Genomic DNA, 17,038 nt, shown 5'->3' on the forward strand with positions numbered 1-17,038 from the left:
CCAGGATACAGGCTCCAAGAGGCTAGAAAACACTTGCTCTTATAGAAAGCCATCAGGTACTTGGCCTTTCTCATCCACACCCTTTTCCATCTCTAGTGGTTTTAGGCCACGGGGGTGGAGGAGAGGAGGGGACAGCAGTGTGGCAGGTGAAAACCATCAGTTCAAATCCCTAGTGATATCTGTGAACTGATGGATCAATCCACTTCTGCTGACACATCTGGTCAGGCTGGTTCATCAGCCTATGGTGGTGTGACCATGGCAGTCTGGTCTTCCTTGAGTCAAATGGTCCATAACTAATTCAAAATTTTGACTCGTAGCCAGGTTTCAACACTGATTTTGCAGAAATGCATGTGAGTCATGGGGAAAAGCAGTGAAAGGAAAGATTTCCTCCTTTGCCTCATGCAGAGATGTTATGGACACAGGCAAATAATCTTATTTGCATGACTGAGAAACATAGCATCTGCTGATTGGTAAGAATGAAGGGGCTGGACATCCCTTCTATGAGAGCCACAGCCAAGGAGCCCCAGCAAACTTTCAGACTGCCAGCTAATGATTGGCTCACAGCAGCCCCAGCAACATCTAGCTGATTGGCTCCTCTGTGGTGATGCTCATTGGGCTGTTTCCCTGCCCTTTCAGACCACAGAGCTGCTCATTGGGGACTATTTTGGCTCCGCCCACATGACCCAGCGAATCGGCCTCAAGAGCAGGAGGATTGTGGGAGGTGGAGAGGCTTGTGGTGGGGAGAGAGGCTTGTGGGAAGCCAGTGGTGGCAGTTGAGCTCTGGAGGTTTTTCCTGAGGAGCTGTTTTGTTTGGCGTGTGTGGTTCTAAAAATAAAGTTACTTTCTTTTGACAAGTGGCTCCTGATTGTGCCCAGCCAGACTGCGGCAAAGTCTTCACTGGCTGCCCCAGTTGAAAGATTAATTGGACACAACTATTCAGCAATTCCCTTACATACAAACAAATGTGATGAATATTCACACTTCAGCCTGCTATTTGGCATCTTCTTTTACTTTGAATACAGATTAAATCTAGTATGTACATAAGAGGATTTTGGTTTAGTCAGAGATGATCATAATAACCATATTTATCTCTATCTTTTATTGAATATCTACAGCTCTGATCCATGATCTTTACCTAAATTGACTCGTTTTTTATTACACTCCTCTGAGGTAGATGCTGTTGTTCTCCCATTTTGTATTTTGGGAAACTGAAGTATAAAGAAGCTAAATATTGGTCCAAATTATAAAGTCAATAGAGATGAGCCTGGTGTTATTCCAAATAATCTGGCTCCAGAGTCTCCATTCTTAACACTATGGTTTTGTAAGTAAATTATCTTAATTAATCATTAAGAGCTTCTACCCACTCTGCCCTTGCCTGCACCTTTTACCAGTATCAGCAACATCATTTTTCTTTTGAGAAACTTCTTCACACAAATCATGACGGAGACTGCATGATATTTGTTTATCTGGTTTCCAGCTTGAAACTTGGAGCTTTAAAAATGTTACTTCTGTATCTGCATGATCTAAGCTTTAAGATTTTAAAGCTTCAAGGAAAATGAAATGTACTGTTTTCCCCTTAAAACTAAGAATTTCCCATAAAGTGGATAAAAGTTTGGCCTCTATCTCCTTTAGTTCCAGTTTTACTTTTCTTTTTTGAAATTAATCCATGATGTCTATCTCAAGTTTTCCCCAGGCATTTGGCTCATTTTTCTTAACCTTTTAAACATTTACTAGATATCGCTCATATATTGTCAGTGTGTTATTGGAGTTTTATAATGTTCTCTCATTGTTACCTTATGTTTTTCTTGTTCCAGGACATTTTAAGGAAGGAGTTAGGAACTAAACATTTCTTAAGTTTCCTGCTATAAGTGTAACATTGCAGAGCATACAAAAATGACAAGTAATTAGCCATTAATAGTATCATTGGGGTCTGGTTATAGCTCAGCTGAGCTGGTTATAGCTCAGCAGGAGAGTACTTGCTTCCCACATGTGAGGCACAGGGTTCGATCCCCAGCACCACATAAAAATAAAGAAAGATGTATTGTGTCCACCTTAAAAAAAAGTCTTTAAAAAAATAGTATCATCATCAATCAGCTCTAGAAACCACATATTGAGCATATTAAGAGCATTCAGATATCTTAGAATGCATTTTTGATGTACAACCACTGTTCAGCAAATATTTGTTCAATAAAACATTAATGAAGGAAATTTAAGAGAACATAAAATAGATAGAAATACATCCCAAGTTCATGGATTGGAAGAATTATTAATGTTAACATGTCCATACTACCAAAAAAATCTATAGATTCATGGAACTCCATTAAAATAACAATGACATTCTTCCCAGAAATGGAAAAACAATCCTAAAATATGCAAAGACCCTGAGTAGCCAAATCAGTCTCTAGAAAAAATGAACAAACTGGAGGCATCATACTACCTTACTTCTAAATATACTACAAAGCAATAATGACCAAAATAGCATGGCATTGGCAGAAAAACAAATATATAAACCAATCGAATAGAATGGAGAGACGCAAATAACCCTACATATTTACAGCCAATTATGTCTTGACAGAAGCACCTATTAACACTTGGACATAAGGTGTCCCCCAAAAGCTCATGTAGGAATGTTCAGTGGGGAAATGATGATGAGAGCTGTAACCTCATCAGTGGATTAATCCCTTTGATGGATTAATAATCTGAGTGGATTATTAGATGGTAGTAATTGATGGATTACTGTAGGTAGGTGAGGTGTGACTGGAGGAAGTTGGTCACTGGGTGCATTTCCTTAGATTATATTTGTCCCTGGCTCCTTCTCCCCTACCCCTTTTTCCCTCCTTCTCCTCTCCTTCCTGGCTACCATGATCTGAGAAACCTTTCTCCACCATTCCCTTTCACCCTTCTACTTCATTTTCAGCCTAGAGCAATGGAGTCAGCCAAACATGGACTTCACCCCTGAAATCATGAACCCCAAATGAACTTTTTCTCAGGTTATTCTTATTGGGTATTTTGGCCACAGCAACAAAAAGCTGACTAACATAGCACCAAAACCACACATTTGGGAAATGCACCTTTTTCAATAAGTGGTGCTGAGAAGGCTCGATATCCACATGCAGAGTAATGAAACCAAACCCCTCTCTTATCATATGAGACCCACAACTATGAAACTACCTGAAGAAAACAGGAGAAACACTACAAGATGTTGGTCTGGGCAAGAATTTTGGGGACAGGACCTGAGAAGCACAGGCACTAAAAACAAAAATAGACATACGGGATTATATCCAACTAAAAATATTCTTTTCTGCACAGCAAAGGAGACAATCAAAAAAGTGGAGAGACATTGTGTGCAATGAACGAAAATATTTTCGAATAATATTCAGAATATATACGGAACTCCAAATGTTCAATAGCATCATTATCATCATCAACTTCTTCATCAAATAATCTAATTAGAAGATTGACAAAAACCTGAATAGACTTTTCTCAAAGGAATACATACGAATAAATGTTAAACATGTATATGAAAAGATGTTCAACATAACTATCAGGGAAATGAAAATCAAAACCACAATGAGAAATCATTTTACCTCAAACTGGCTACTGAAAAGACAAGAAATCACAACAAGGCTGTGTAGAACAGAAACATACAATGTTAATGGTAATGTAAATTAATATATCTATTACAGGAAACAGAAAAAAAACCTCAAAATAGAATCCCCATATGGTCCAGCAATCTCACTACTGAGCTATAAATACCAAGGAAATTAAATCAGTATGTTAAAGAGGTGCTTCCGTGTTTGTTGTAGCACTATTCGTGATTTGCAAGATTGTATTCATCCTGTGTGTTTGACAATAGATGAATAGATAAAGAAAATAGAATGTTACACAGCCAAAAAAAATAGGTGCATTTCTGTCAATTGTAGCAACCTGGGTAGAACTGAAGGACATTCCATAAAATAAATATGCCAGGCACAGAAAGACAAATCCACATGATCTCACTCATGTGGAATATGGAAAAGTTAATCTCCTAGAAGTTGACAGTAGAATGGTGGTTACCAGAACCTGGAGAGTAAAAACCTTCTTCACCGGAGAGAAGAGGCAGGTTGGTGGGGTGGTTGGTCAATGACTGCAAATGTACAACAGGAGGAAAGAAGGTTTGTTGCTCTGTAGTACAGTTAGGTAAACGTAGTTAACAATGCTGCATATTTCTAAATAGCTAGAACAGAGGTTTATTGAATGCTTCTACCACAAAGAAATGGTTACTGTATATATTAGTCAGCTTTTTATCACTCTTAAGAAAGATATCAGAAATAGGCTGATGATGAAGAAAAGAGTAGTATTTACCTATCACATCATAGTCCAAAGAGCACAGTGCAGGACCACCCTTTGACTACTTCGCCTCATTGTGGGTAACAGTGGTGGGAACACCTGTGGGACAAGAAGATTCTATCTGGAGCATGAAAACAGAGGGAGCTGGGTGAGACCAGCTTGCTCCTTTTATAGCAACCCTGTCTTAAGATCTCAAAAGGTCACATGTGAAGTCCCTCGTGCTCCTAATAACCCTTGGAGCTCCCACTAGGAACCACCTCTTAAAGGTTCCATCAAATGTCAATGCAGCCACTTTGAGGACCAAACCTCCAATCACAGTGGGCCTTGGAGGATGTCTGAACCTTATGCAATCTTTAGCCATGGAGAATGGATATGGTCATTACCCTGGATTGATCATTACTTGAGTATTTAAACACCACATTATATCCCACAAATATGAGCAATTATCACATCAATAAACTTTTTATAATTCAGCCTAAGAGGATTGAAATGGGCTCAGCAATAGAGTTACTAGAGTTGAGACATAACTCTATGATCTACAATGAGATAATGACCTTAAAATAATTGACTTTTAACCTCACTTACTCACACTTTTGTTTCAATGGTTAAATGTCCTTACTGTATTCAGACACTATGCTTAAATTTTACTTAGAGTTTGAGGAAGTATATAGTATATTTTACATAGAGGATGACTAACTTCAATGAACAATTTCTTAATGATTTTTTGGAGGGGTTCTGGGGATTGAACTCAAGGGCACTAAACTACTGAGACATATCCCCAGCCCTATTTTGTATTTTATTTAGAGAAAAGGTCTCACTGGGTTGCTTAGCACCTCACTTTTGCTGAGCCTGGCTTTGAACTTATGATCCTTCTGCCTCAGTTTCCCAAGCCACTGGGATTACAGTTATGCATCACCACACTTGGCTTAATGATGCTATCATTTAAGAGCACCAGTTATTGCAATCTGATATAAATTTCCACATGAAGATAGAAGGTTCAAAGGTGTGACTGAGTGCTGAACATTGCAAGGAATATTAAAGAAGTAATCCAGAGGAATCTATAGACCTAATTTCCAGGGCAATTAGGCCATGGAGAATGGATGTGGTAATTACCCTGTAATGTGGCCACTGTTCTGCAAAATATGGTAAATAATTAAGAGTTGAATTACCCTTCTACAAAACCATTTTTGCCCCTTTGAGAAATTATCACTGTGCTATAAAGATTTTCTGCCCCTCAAACCCTATATCCTCAATAGAGTATACTCTGGTAACACTCTCATAAGCAGAGAACTATACTTCCTTTATCACATTTATCATGGTATGTAAATGAAGCATACACAAGATTATTATAAGAATATTTGGGAGGGATCACTTCAAAGCCTACAAACTTTTTCATCAAGAAAAGGAAATATGATTTATGCTAACAGCCAAGCATGGTGGTGCATGCCTGTAATCCCAGAAGCTAGGGAGGCTGAGACAGGAGGATAGCAAGTTCAAAGTCAGCCTCAGCAACTTAGCCAGCCTCTGAGCAACTTAGCAAGACCATGTCTCAAAGTAAAAAATAAAACAAGGCTGGAGATGTGGCTCAGTGGTTAAAGCCCCTGGGTTAAATCCCTGGTATCAAAAAAAAGTATGCTAACATGTCATGTGAACCCCAATTTTTCTAAGCTATTAATGTTTTGAGTTTGTGGAAATGTCATTTTTAAAAAACATGAAGGATAAAAATAGCTTCTATATAAAAATTTTTTAAATAAAATTAAAATAAATAATTGTGTCTATAACATTAATGAAAGATATGCACCCTGTCTGCAAAATGAGCACTGCAACTTCACAGTTATATTTGGATACCCGTTGTCCACCAGTGCTGTCAATGAAGTCACATAGCGTAAAGAGGGTGCAGAGGACATCAGTAAATTCTTGTAATCTAATAATTATCTCTGTAAATGTATTTTTTGTAAAAATTTATAAAAACCTATAATTTTACCACCCTCAGGAACAAGGAGAGGTATGATTATAAAAATGTTTAAGCCATCTTCTTAGAGGCTAGGTGAGAAAGAAGAGAGGCAGGATACCTTTGAATGCCCTAAGACAATGACATTTTCTAATACTAATTTGTTTTTTGTTTTCATTTTGGTTTGGTTTTGTCTTTGTTTTTTTGTTTTTGTTTTTGTTTTGTTTTGTTTTGTTTTGTTTTTGGTACCTGGGATTATCTCAGGGGTACTCAACCACTGAGTCGTATCTCCAGCCCTATTTTGTATTTTATTTAGAGACAGAGTCTCACTGAGTTGTTAAGTGCCTTGCTTTTGCTGAGGCTGGCTTTGAACTCAAGATCATCTGGCCTCAGCTTCCTGAGCCACTGGGATTACAGGCATGTGTCACTGCACCTGACCAATTTGGTTTTATAAGAGAAAACAGAGCATTAGTGCATGCAAACAATAACATATCAGCTTAATCTTATTCTGATGACATGCTAAAGGGGTTCAATTCACTGGAACCTAGAGTGAAGTTGGCAAGCTGGGTCTAACAGATAGATTTTAACAGTATCATCAAATTGTTCAGGGAACAGGCTGCTCAGACTTAGGTTTCTTGGGGAAAAATTATTTGGTGTATCATGATTTGAAGACTTGTTTTCATCATTCCTATTAATTCTTTCCAGTCTATTATTTATCTTTGGAGTTATCTGTAAATATAGTTTGCCTTTTTTAATGAATATGGGCAACTCTGTCTTATTCACCAGGAACTAATTATATATAATATATGATGGTATTTTAATGCATATAACTGCTTCAAAATTTTAGGTAGTTTAATAGTCAATGAATTAAAATATGTTCTTTTTTAACTTGATGAAATAATATTGCTGTTTTATCCACATTTTTCTTTCCTTAATCCTTCCAAATAATATGAACATATGAGTACATATTAAGTATTTTAAAATGAGCTTGATTGTCTGTTGACTTTTTTCTGAGGCAGCTGTCAATGTTTAGAGTTAGTAACCCTAACCACAGTGCAAAGTAAGCTCTTAAACAGGTAGACATGGAAAAGCCTGCTGCATCTCAAGAGTGACGTCTTTTAACAAACAGTTGTGTGCTCACTCTCAGAGATCTCTATCACTTGCTCCCCACCATTGGTTTAACTACGGCCATTATATTGCATATAAAATACCACTGAAGTTACTTCAAGTTCAGGAGGGGAGGGCTATAGAAGTGTGCCACAGCAATTCCTGTGGATATTCAAAGCAGGAAATTAGGTACCTTTGACCTCAGAGGACCTGGAATTAGAAGCTGGAAACCAAAGTTATACTCTGTCTTTCAGGGACCACAGAGTTTGTCACTTCTGGGATGTTGTGAACATCTGAACTCTCCTCCTACCCCTTCCCTGCTTTCTTTATCCATTTATTTTTCCTGAACATTCATTGTGTATTTACTCCAATATGGCCATTTTTGCATTCTAGTGAAAAACTGGTGACTCTCTATGTTAAATTCTCAATAGGAAAAAAAAAAAAAAAAAAAAAAAAAAACCTGATTGTCTCAGCTTCATTTCTAGAGCAGAGTCCCAAGTTGTAAGTTAGGGGCAAGCGAGAAGAATGGCTTCTTTGGGTCAGGCATGCATCTCAGGGCTGGTCATCTGTGCATGGGGGTGTAAAGATAAAGATAAAGATACACATATTGCACTCACAAGCATAGGAACTTTCTTCTTCAAAAGTTGTTTTGATGCATCAGAAGTGAATTTGCCCCTCTCATCCATATCCACTGTACTCCAGCACTCACCTTCTCACCTTGTCCTGCCACTCTGTAATCTGTTGGGTTCTCTCTCTTTATTATAAGCTCTTTTTTTTCTTAAGCTTGACATTCAGATTGCTCATCTTGACTTCTAAATATCTTCAGTCTCTGCCTCTCTTTATCATTTTTCTCCTGCTGTTTTTCTTTCCCTCTGGTTCTTCAGGCTGCCAGGACTGTCATGTGCTCTGAAACCTCTGGGTCTGGTTCTTCCTGGTATTACACAGTCACTGCCAAAGGGATGTGAGGATTAATTTGTGAATTATGTCCTGAGTGTGTGCTAGCAGAGAGCTTCTCAGACTTTTACTCTACATAGGGAACACCTGGGGATGTTGTGAAAGCAGGTTCTGATTCCTGAATGAGCGTATGGTGGGGTGTAAGGTTCTGTGTTTTTAACAGCTTCCAGGTATCGCTGGTGATTCTAATGGAAGAACACTACAACTGCAAGTAGGGCATTTATTGTAATTAAGATCTTCCTGACAGAAGGGACCACGTCTAGGGCACCTTTTGGCTTTGGACTGATCTGGCTTTACATGAAATACAAGGTTGTCTACACATATTTTTTCAAGTGAATGGTTTTCAAAGATTGTTAAAAATCAATGAAATAATTAAACATTTCTTATGGATCTGATTGTGCAAAGCCCTTAAGAAATATAGAGAAGGGCTGGGGATGTGGCTCAAGCGGTAACGTGCTCACCTGGCATGTGTGGGGCACTGGGTTCGATCCTCAGCACCACATAAAATAAAATAAAGATGTTGTGTCCACTGAAAACTGAAAAATAAACATTTAAAAAATTCTCTCTCCTCTCTCTCTCTCTTAAAAAAAAAGAAAAGAAATATAGAGAAAATATTATAGCCCCTGTCCACAAGGAGAACACGAGCACATTCACCACTAACTCTAATGTATCTTTACTGGAACTGTGGGGCTCATTTTAGAATTGTAGAAGTGGCAGTGAAAGCAAATGAGCCTGTTCATACTACAAGCAATTTGACTTTTTATAATATAAGTGGCATTTTCTCCACATACACAATAAAGCTAATAGGATTATTATGTTTGTGTGTAATAATGCATGTAAGAATTATTTTATTCAGCTTAGGAAAGTACTGTATATAGTTTTCCTCCATCCTAAGTCCACAACTATCTTTATATTCCATTTCACTTTTTGGAGCTTATCTGCCCTTTGATTTTAATATTATTTTTGTTTAAAGTTTAGACTTGGAGAAAAGTGCATTTTAGAATTCAGTTGGATCCTCTTGGTATGAAAATTGTTGTATCCTCTACAACACAAAGAGAGAGGAATATATTTTCCTATGTTGCAGGTGGTTAAGCTCAAACCTATTTTCTTCTTATTGAGTCTTCATAAATGTGTTGTTTTTTTAAAAAGTTAGTGTATTTATAGGGTTTCTCTAAGCCTCTTCTGTCACTTTGGATGGACCAGGAAATACATATATACATGCAAATACATGCACACATATATACATAGATTCACAGGTGAACCTGTGTTGAAAAAGAGCATCATTTTTAGAAAGAAAGTTGGGCATGCAAGTAAAGGAGTATTGAACCCATACTATTGGCTTATGATTTCCCAGTCTTAGTTATAAATTTTATTTATAAAGGATAACCATCTACATAAAGAATAATATCTGTATGCTTCAACGAATAAAACCAATAAAAGGTATATTATATATTCTACACAGAGTAGAAATTAGTTTTCAATAAATAATGATCAATGCTTTATTGACCATACCTTAAGTAAATTTGTAGACTGAAACAGACCATTTGCATTACTCTCCAAGTTAAGAAGGATATCAACATGAGTTTGCAGGTGGAAAGGAAAAAGCTGGTTTGAAACAAAATATGTATCTTTTGATGATGACTACACCTATCGTGAAAAAAATACAAAGTTGTTATCCCAGCAGAGGTTGGCAAAAGGAGCCTGTGAGTCACAGCTAGTACCACTGACTATCGAGAACTACTTACAAAGAAGACCTTGAAAACAAACATTTATTAGTATATCATTACCTATGTCCTTTTAAATTACCTATGAAACACAGATGGAACCCAGCTGCCTGGATTTCTTCAAGTCTTCCAGCCTGCCAGGGTCAACTTGTGGTTTAAAATATAACTTAAATGAATCCAAATCACAACCTCCTGTACAGGGAGTTCCCAGCACACAGCCTGGGGCTTTTAGGGATTGTAAGTGGAGTTTAGGACTCTCAAGAGGATGCCTCAGCTTCTGAGCACCTTCTTAGGCTGATTTCATACAGAAGTAAAGAAACTGAAATATGCTCATGCCACCCACATAAAATGTATAAAAATCAAGTTAGGTAATGTGAATGAAAACATTTCAGTAAGGATAAAGTGATACTGAGGGGAGGTAATAATCTTACTAAATTAGAAAGTGACCTAAGACATTGTGAATGTTCTGAGGGAACACTTGGAAGAGGGAGAACTGAAGGTCGTGAGACAGCGCTGACTTGTTTCATCTGGGTAAAAATAGAGAAAAGAATGAAGTCCTGACAAGATTTTGAAACATTGGCATTGTCTGTGGGTAGTAATAAGGGGAAAAAAATTACCTACTCAAGTTTAAAAGGGAACAGCAAAACTTAGTCATGTGATTACAGAAACTCAGAAGAGCATCCAAAACCAGAGAGAGAAGAGTCACCAGAGTCCTTTGAAGCTGGATGAGCTGGTGATTCCAAGGAACACAATCTCCTTGCTCTTTTATAAGAAAGCAAATCCTCATGGTCTTTGTCTCCTCTTCTGGGGTCTGCCAGATCTGTTCCTGAAGCAGTGAGTGCCAGCACGTTAATCAACTCCTTCCACAGTCCTGGTGTGTGCATAGCATTCAGTCTACTCATTTCTCACATTTGGTTTTTCCAAGAATTTGTTCCCAGCCTTAGTTCAGAAACTAGTCTATCCATCCACAGTTTCCTAAGGCACCATATCACATTCAAGTGATCTAATCCTCAAAACTACCTGTATGCACCACTTATTTGGTTGGACTGGAGGAAATTCCCCCAAGGGTAGGATCTAGTTCATTTATCTTAGACACTTTTAAATATATGTGGTAAATTTTATTATATACCAGTAGAAATCCCATTCAGGCAATGTTGCTAAGAAAATTGGAAAAATGCCCATTAGTTTTAAAGGAAATGTTAAGTGAGAATTTAAAATAAGAAGGTGTTAAGAATATGAGCTATAATTTGGGGATGTGCAATGACATGGCTTGTTCCACCTACTTTCCATGGACTGAATTTCCAGAGTAGACAGCCTTGTCTGTTATGGGTACTTGTGATTTAACCCTTTTAGCTAGCCTTACCTCATTTGCAAATGTTAGTGTCTCAGAAGTGAAAAAGACTAAGGGAGAATATAAAAGACAAGTAGTTTTTGTTCAAGAGAGATGGGTGGAGGCACAACTGGATAGGTGTGGGCAATGGGGAGGGCCCTGCAATATTACTGTGACTTAGGTAAGAAGGAAAGCAAAAGGGGCTGCCAACAAGACCAGCATGCTGTGGGACCAAAGCCCTGATCCTTTGTGATCTGACCCACATTATGTGGATGATGAAGTTAGGGGAGTCTCAGTGGTCCACTCCTCATGAGAAGTCATGGTCTCTATAGAAATAGAGAAAAGGGCAATAGTCAGGATCAGGTAATTTTCCTGCATCTCTTTCTGAATGAATGATCCATGTCATCATACAAGTTAAGAGGACTTTAAAGGAGATTTTTAAGAGTAATAGAACCCAGGGAATTCCGTTTTCTTCCTGAGAGGTACTGTGGACATACCTGATTACTTCCAGCCCCCTGCATGTCCACTTTGTCTATTATGTTCTTTAACGAAGATGGTGAATTGTTATCTGAATATAGCGTTCCAAGAATTTTTCTCCAAGGTAAAGGAAAATGTTAGGCAAGTTCTTCAAATACAAAAGTGAGCCTCTCCAGTTGGTGGCCAAAGGGGAGTGTGGGTGTTGGAAAATCATACCTATGCCTTAGCATTCTGGACAAATCTTTATACAACTAGAACAAGTCACAGTAGGTTTAATAATCATCCACGAATTGAATTGAGATGACATTTTTCAAGGCAAAACATAAGGCAGCGTGTTCCTCCATTAGTCTCTGAATTCATCTAAGCAGCTTTAGGCCAGTCTGTCTGTAAATCCATCATTCAGATGAAAAAAAAAATCATTTAAAGCCACTGTACAAAATAATGTATAAGCAATATGAACACTGTTTGTAAGGCAGAAATACATTTAATATCAAGGCCATTAGTGTTTGTCTGTTTTATTTAATCATGGTCTTTTTATCTAAAAGAAACAGGCCTTACTGCATACAGGTGAGTGTTCAGGGAAGGATTCAGGCTTTGTGTTGTCCAAATTAAATTCTAAAACCAGGAAATTCATCATTCTGACATCCCTTTGCAGATGTGCAGTATGTTTTGAAGTATCTGTTAAGATGAGTCTTGTTTACACAAAGAATACATTTTACAGGTCATGTTAATTGGAAGTGATATCTGAGTAAGGCCTTTAGCAATGTATCTCAGTTTAAATGTAAAATTGAGGCACTATTTTCCCACGTGAATGGGCATTTCTCTGATTACCTGTATTTTGGATCTTGAGATTTTCCTTTAAATAGGTTATATGTTCTTTTTCTTGAGTTTTCTTCAAAGTCCAATGTTTATGGCTGTATTATAATATAGGCTTACAGATATTATGTATCAAAAATGGAGAAGATTTGGGGGAAAAATAGAAGACATATTGTTTTCTATTATGATTTCTTATAATTAATTTATAGCCTTGTAACTTTTAAGAAGTAAGTCTTATATAAGAATACATATCGGGGGCTGGGGATGTGGCTCAAGCGGTAGCGCACTCTCCTGGCATGCGTGCGGCCCGGGGTTCGATCCTCAGCACCACATACCAACAAAGATGTTGTGTCCACCGAGAACTAAAAAATAAATACTAAAAATTCTCTCTCTCTCTCTCTCTCTCTCTCTCTCCTCTCTCACTCTCTCTTTTAAAAAAAAAAAGAATACATATCTCAAACGCACAGTTTTAGATGATGATAACCAATTTAACAGCAAGAATTTTGTGGGAGATTCTAGTAAAGAACAAGAGGATGATATGACCCATTAGTAAATATTTCCAGTTGAATCTCTAAAACTATTTTTCTGGTTATTATACTGTAACCAAATTATATACTTAGATACTGTAAAGTTTACTTTGGACTCTGTTGTTCTATGTAAACTCCAGGAATAACAGATACAATGGCACAGCATATAGCTTCTAAATGGAAAATAACCTTCATTTTTGAGAGACCAAAGGAATCTTAGGGAAATGTATAGCTGGGAAATGACAAAACTGCCATCTGCTCAAAAGCTAGGATTGTGAATGTGACAGAGTGGAGCCCTGGAATCCTCAGATTTGCCTTTAAAGAATACTTTCTCTCGAGCTGGGGCTGTAGCTCAGTGGCAGAGGGCTTATCTAGCATGTGTGAGGTACTGGGTTTGATCTTTAGCACCACACAAAAATAACTAAACAAATAAAGGCATGTTGTCCATCTACAACTATAAAAAAAAATTAAAAAAGAATATTTTCTCTGCAGCCCAAGGGACATTTAGGTCAAGAAGATGAAGTTGGCAAAGCCAGGCAAAGAAATGCTTTATGATTAGCTCCCTAGCAGTTCCATGACCCTTCATCCTTTATTTCCTGAATTGGACTTATGCCAGGAGGAGGAGTCCAAAAGGGTAGGGGGAAAGAAGATGAGGAGATAGAGAAAGTAAGAGGATTGAAAGAAGAAGGAGGAAGGAAGGAGAAGAGAGGAGCCATAGCCTAGTACCTTCTATGCAGAAGCAGCCACAGCCCTTGGAGCCATAGAAACCTGATCAGGCTTGACAGGACACAGTAACTCCACAATCAGCCCCATGACCTGAAACCCTAATGGTATTCTTCTTTATTTGAGGTTAGATGGAGGGAGGCAATAGAAATGAGCCCTGGACTCTCCCTGGAAAACATGGACTAATTTGAAACATAAGCTGGATGTGACCAAATCAATGATTCTCAAAGTGTGTTCTAAGGAACATGAGTCCTATCATAAGGCCCCTAAGAGAAAGAGAAAGGAAGGGACCCATTTTTTCATGTAAGTCCAGAAACAGCAGGTTACACAAACTTGACTAGATGCTTTTGTAAATAAATTCAGTCAATCTTCACAGCTGATTTCTGTTGCAAATACTCTTATACTTCTTATTTAAAGATGAGTGAAGGTGTAGAAAGGTTAAGAAATACAGCAAAAGTCACTCATTATTTAAGATGTGGTGCTGGAATTCAGTGCCAATCTGATTCCAGAGTCCAGGTATGATGACTATATGACTTCCTACAGTCTTTTTAAATGCAGATCTGTACCCTGAATCTCTGAGATATATACAATGTACATCTCTCACTCTTATTTGACCATAATCTTTTTTGAAGTTTTCTGAGCTTCTCACGAACTTCCATAGAACCTACTTCGTGAAGCCATGGGTAGATTTCAGCAGGTAGCCTCTTGTCTAACAAAGCTTTAATTTGGCCACCATCTAGATACAAAGAGCTAGTATAAGTGAAGTGACACATTCTGAATTGAAAAAAAAAAAAAGTTTATATTGAAGTTGTCTGAGCTCTTTCTTCCCTACTGTCTTCCAGATGTTTCATTCCAAACATCTACGCAGCCCTGTTTACCGCGGCCCTTGTTCCTTTGATGTGCCTGGTGGTGGTGTTCGTGGTGTTCATCCACGCCTACCAGGTGAAGCCACAGTGGAAAGCCTACGACGATGTATTCAGAGGGAGAACCAACGCTGCAGGTTTGAAAAGAACTCTATTTGCATTTTGGAGATAGGAGTTTTTCAGTAGTGGGAAAATGTCAGTGAATATTTTTTAATAAAAAAAAAAACAGAAAAATGTTAGGCTCAGCTTTTAGCTCTTAAGGCTTAAACTAAGCCTTACCTCCCCAGTGTCTCCTGCTTCTGGTGCTTCTGACATCTCTTTCTTCAGGGCTGGCCTGCTGCTGTCAAGTTTTGTCCTAAAGGTATTAAGGTCCATGTGAATGATTCACACAGACTGGGAGCCGCTTCTCAAGCTTTCCTCAACTCATGCAATAATAATCTGCACTCAGCTTGTGAAACCAATTTATTTCCTGGAGATTTTGAGACTTCTTCACAGTTGAACAAACCTCCACGATGCTTGCGAGCACTATATTCTGCATGTGGCGCTCTGATTGTGCTGACAGATGTTTAAAAACATATGTAATCAGACAGCTTCCTAAGTGACTACACATGTCCGGTTACTTAAGAGTGCAAGTCTTTCCAGCTCAAATTGGCTTTCACTGCAGTTCATTTTTTCCCTTTGAATCACACTGAACACAGGTTTTTATGATCTGGTTCTTTTTTTGTTGTTGTTGTCGTTAGATTCTAGTCTCCTGGGAATTTTCTTAACTAGGAACAATAACCACACACCTACAGACAAAAACTCTCACTGAAGTGTTGTGTGAGTCATCAAGATACAGCATTGAAGATCCCTCTTAGGCCCATGATCTTCTCTTTTCTAAGCTTTTACAGATCTGAAGTCAAATGAATGGCAGTCTTAGAGGAATTATTCACATTTTAAGTGCCTGTCACATTTAAGCAGGATAGCACATAGGAAATCTCTAAAACAGTGCCTAATATATTAAAAAGGACTCAATAGATATTGTCACTTATAAGGTGACACTTTAACATTAAAAAAAAAAAAGTCTTCTAATTCCTGAACTGGATCAGGAAGGTGCAAAAAAAATTTACTAATACGATGAAGAAAAGAGACTTTCTGATTAGTTTGTGTGGTGGTTTTAAGATATTAGTATCTAGATACCTCTTCTCTATTTTCTCTCATTCCACATGTGATCATTATGTAGGGAGAAATATTATTTAAAATTATGAGTAATCTTAAATTCCTCAATAAAAATGATTTATAATGTAGAAATACTACTTTTTTATGGTGAAGAGTATTGGGGATCTAATCCAGGAGTATTTTACCACTGAGCTACATCCCTAAAGCTTTTTTATTTTTTATTTTTAGACAGGTTTCACTAAATTATTTAGGTCCTCACTAAGTTGCTGAGACTAGCTTTGAAATTGCAATCCTCTTGCTTCAGCCTCCTGAGTCCTAATTTTTAAGCTTTTATCCAAAAGCTGCACTTTATTCAACTTAGATTTATTTTATTGAAACAGATGTTATTTTTTTGGAAAGAAAAGTTGTTGTTTTTTCTTTCCTTAAATGATAAGTTTTGTTTAGTTTGTTTATTTATTTATAATAATAGTGGCCAGTGTTTGCGTATTATCAATGGGGGGCAAACACAATGAGTTAATCTTTGCAGACCTAAATCACTCCATACACCTCTTGGATATGATCCATCACTGATGTAATAAATAAAACTATACTCTAATTATCTGAAAAGCAGCCCTCAAGCATTCATCATAATGCTAAAAGTCCCATCACAATTCTATCTCAAGTAGGGAGTCCTCTCTTGAAATGAAATATTAATAGAAATATTGCTTTGTTGTTGTTTTTCAGATATTAAGTTATTTCTAATTCCCCTATTCCTGTGATAATTCAGTTCAATAGTTGAGATAATACTTGGACTCTGATTAGTCTCTCTCTTTCTAATCTTTTTCTTCACCATTTTTCGATCTCAGAGGTCATACTTCAAAAATATGAAGTGAATACTTTCACTTCACTGTAGTCAAACAAGGTCTTCCTCATTGCCCAAAGTAGAAGTCTAGACTCTTAGCTCTTAAGAGTCCCCACAGATCTCCCCTGTTAGTCACTGTTTATTCTGCATCCTGACATTGCCAATCTATTTATTCTTTTCCTAAAATCACCTGCCATGTCTCTCACATAAGGAGGCCTCTACTTTGAGTATCTCATGA

General features: G+C 37.6%; 1 protein-coding gene across 8 annotated transcripts in view; it reads left to right on the forward strand.

Annotated features, from left to right (window-relative positions):
- Positions 1-17,038, forward strand: part of Adgrv1 (adhesion G protein-coupled receptor V1) — a 545,344-nt gene that overhangs the window by 439,068 nt on the left and 89,238 nt on the right. For all 8 annotated transcript variants that reach the window (XM_078044879.1, XM_078044892.1, XM_078044896.1 and 5 more), the window contains one exon: positions 14,781-14,938. In XM_078044879.1, the coding sequence (XP_077901005.1) occupies positions 14,781-14,938 (158 nt within the window). The remainder of the gene's footprint in view (positions 1-14,780; positions 14,939-17,038) is intronic.

The sequence above is a fragment of the Ictidomys tridecemlineatus genome, chromosome 1 (genome assembly GCF_052094955.1).
Source record: "Ictidomys tridecemlineatus isolate mIctTri1 chromosome 1, mIctTri1.hap1, whole genome shotgun sequence".
NCBI lineage: Eukaryota > Metazoa > Chordata > Mammalia > Rodentia > Sciuridae > Ictidomys > Ictidomys tridecemlineatus.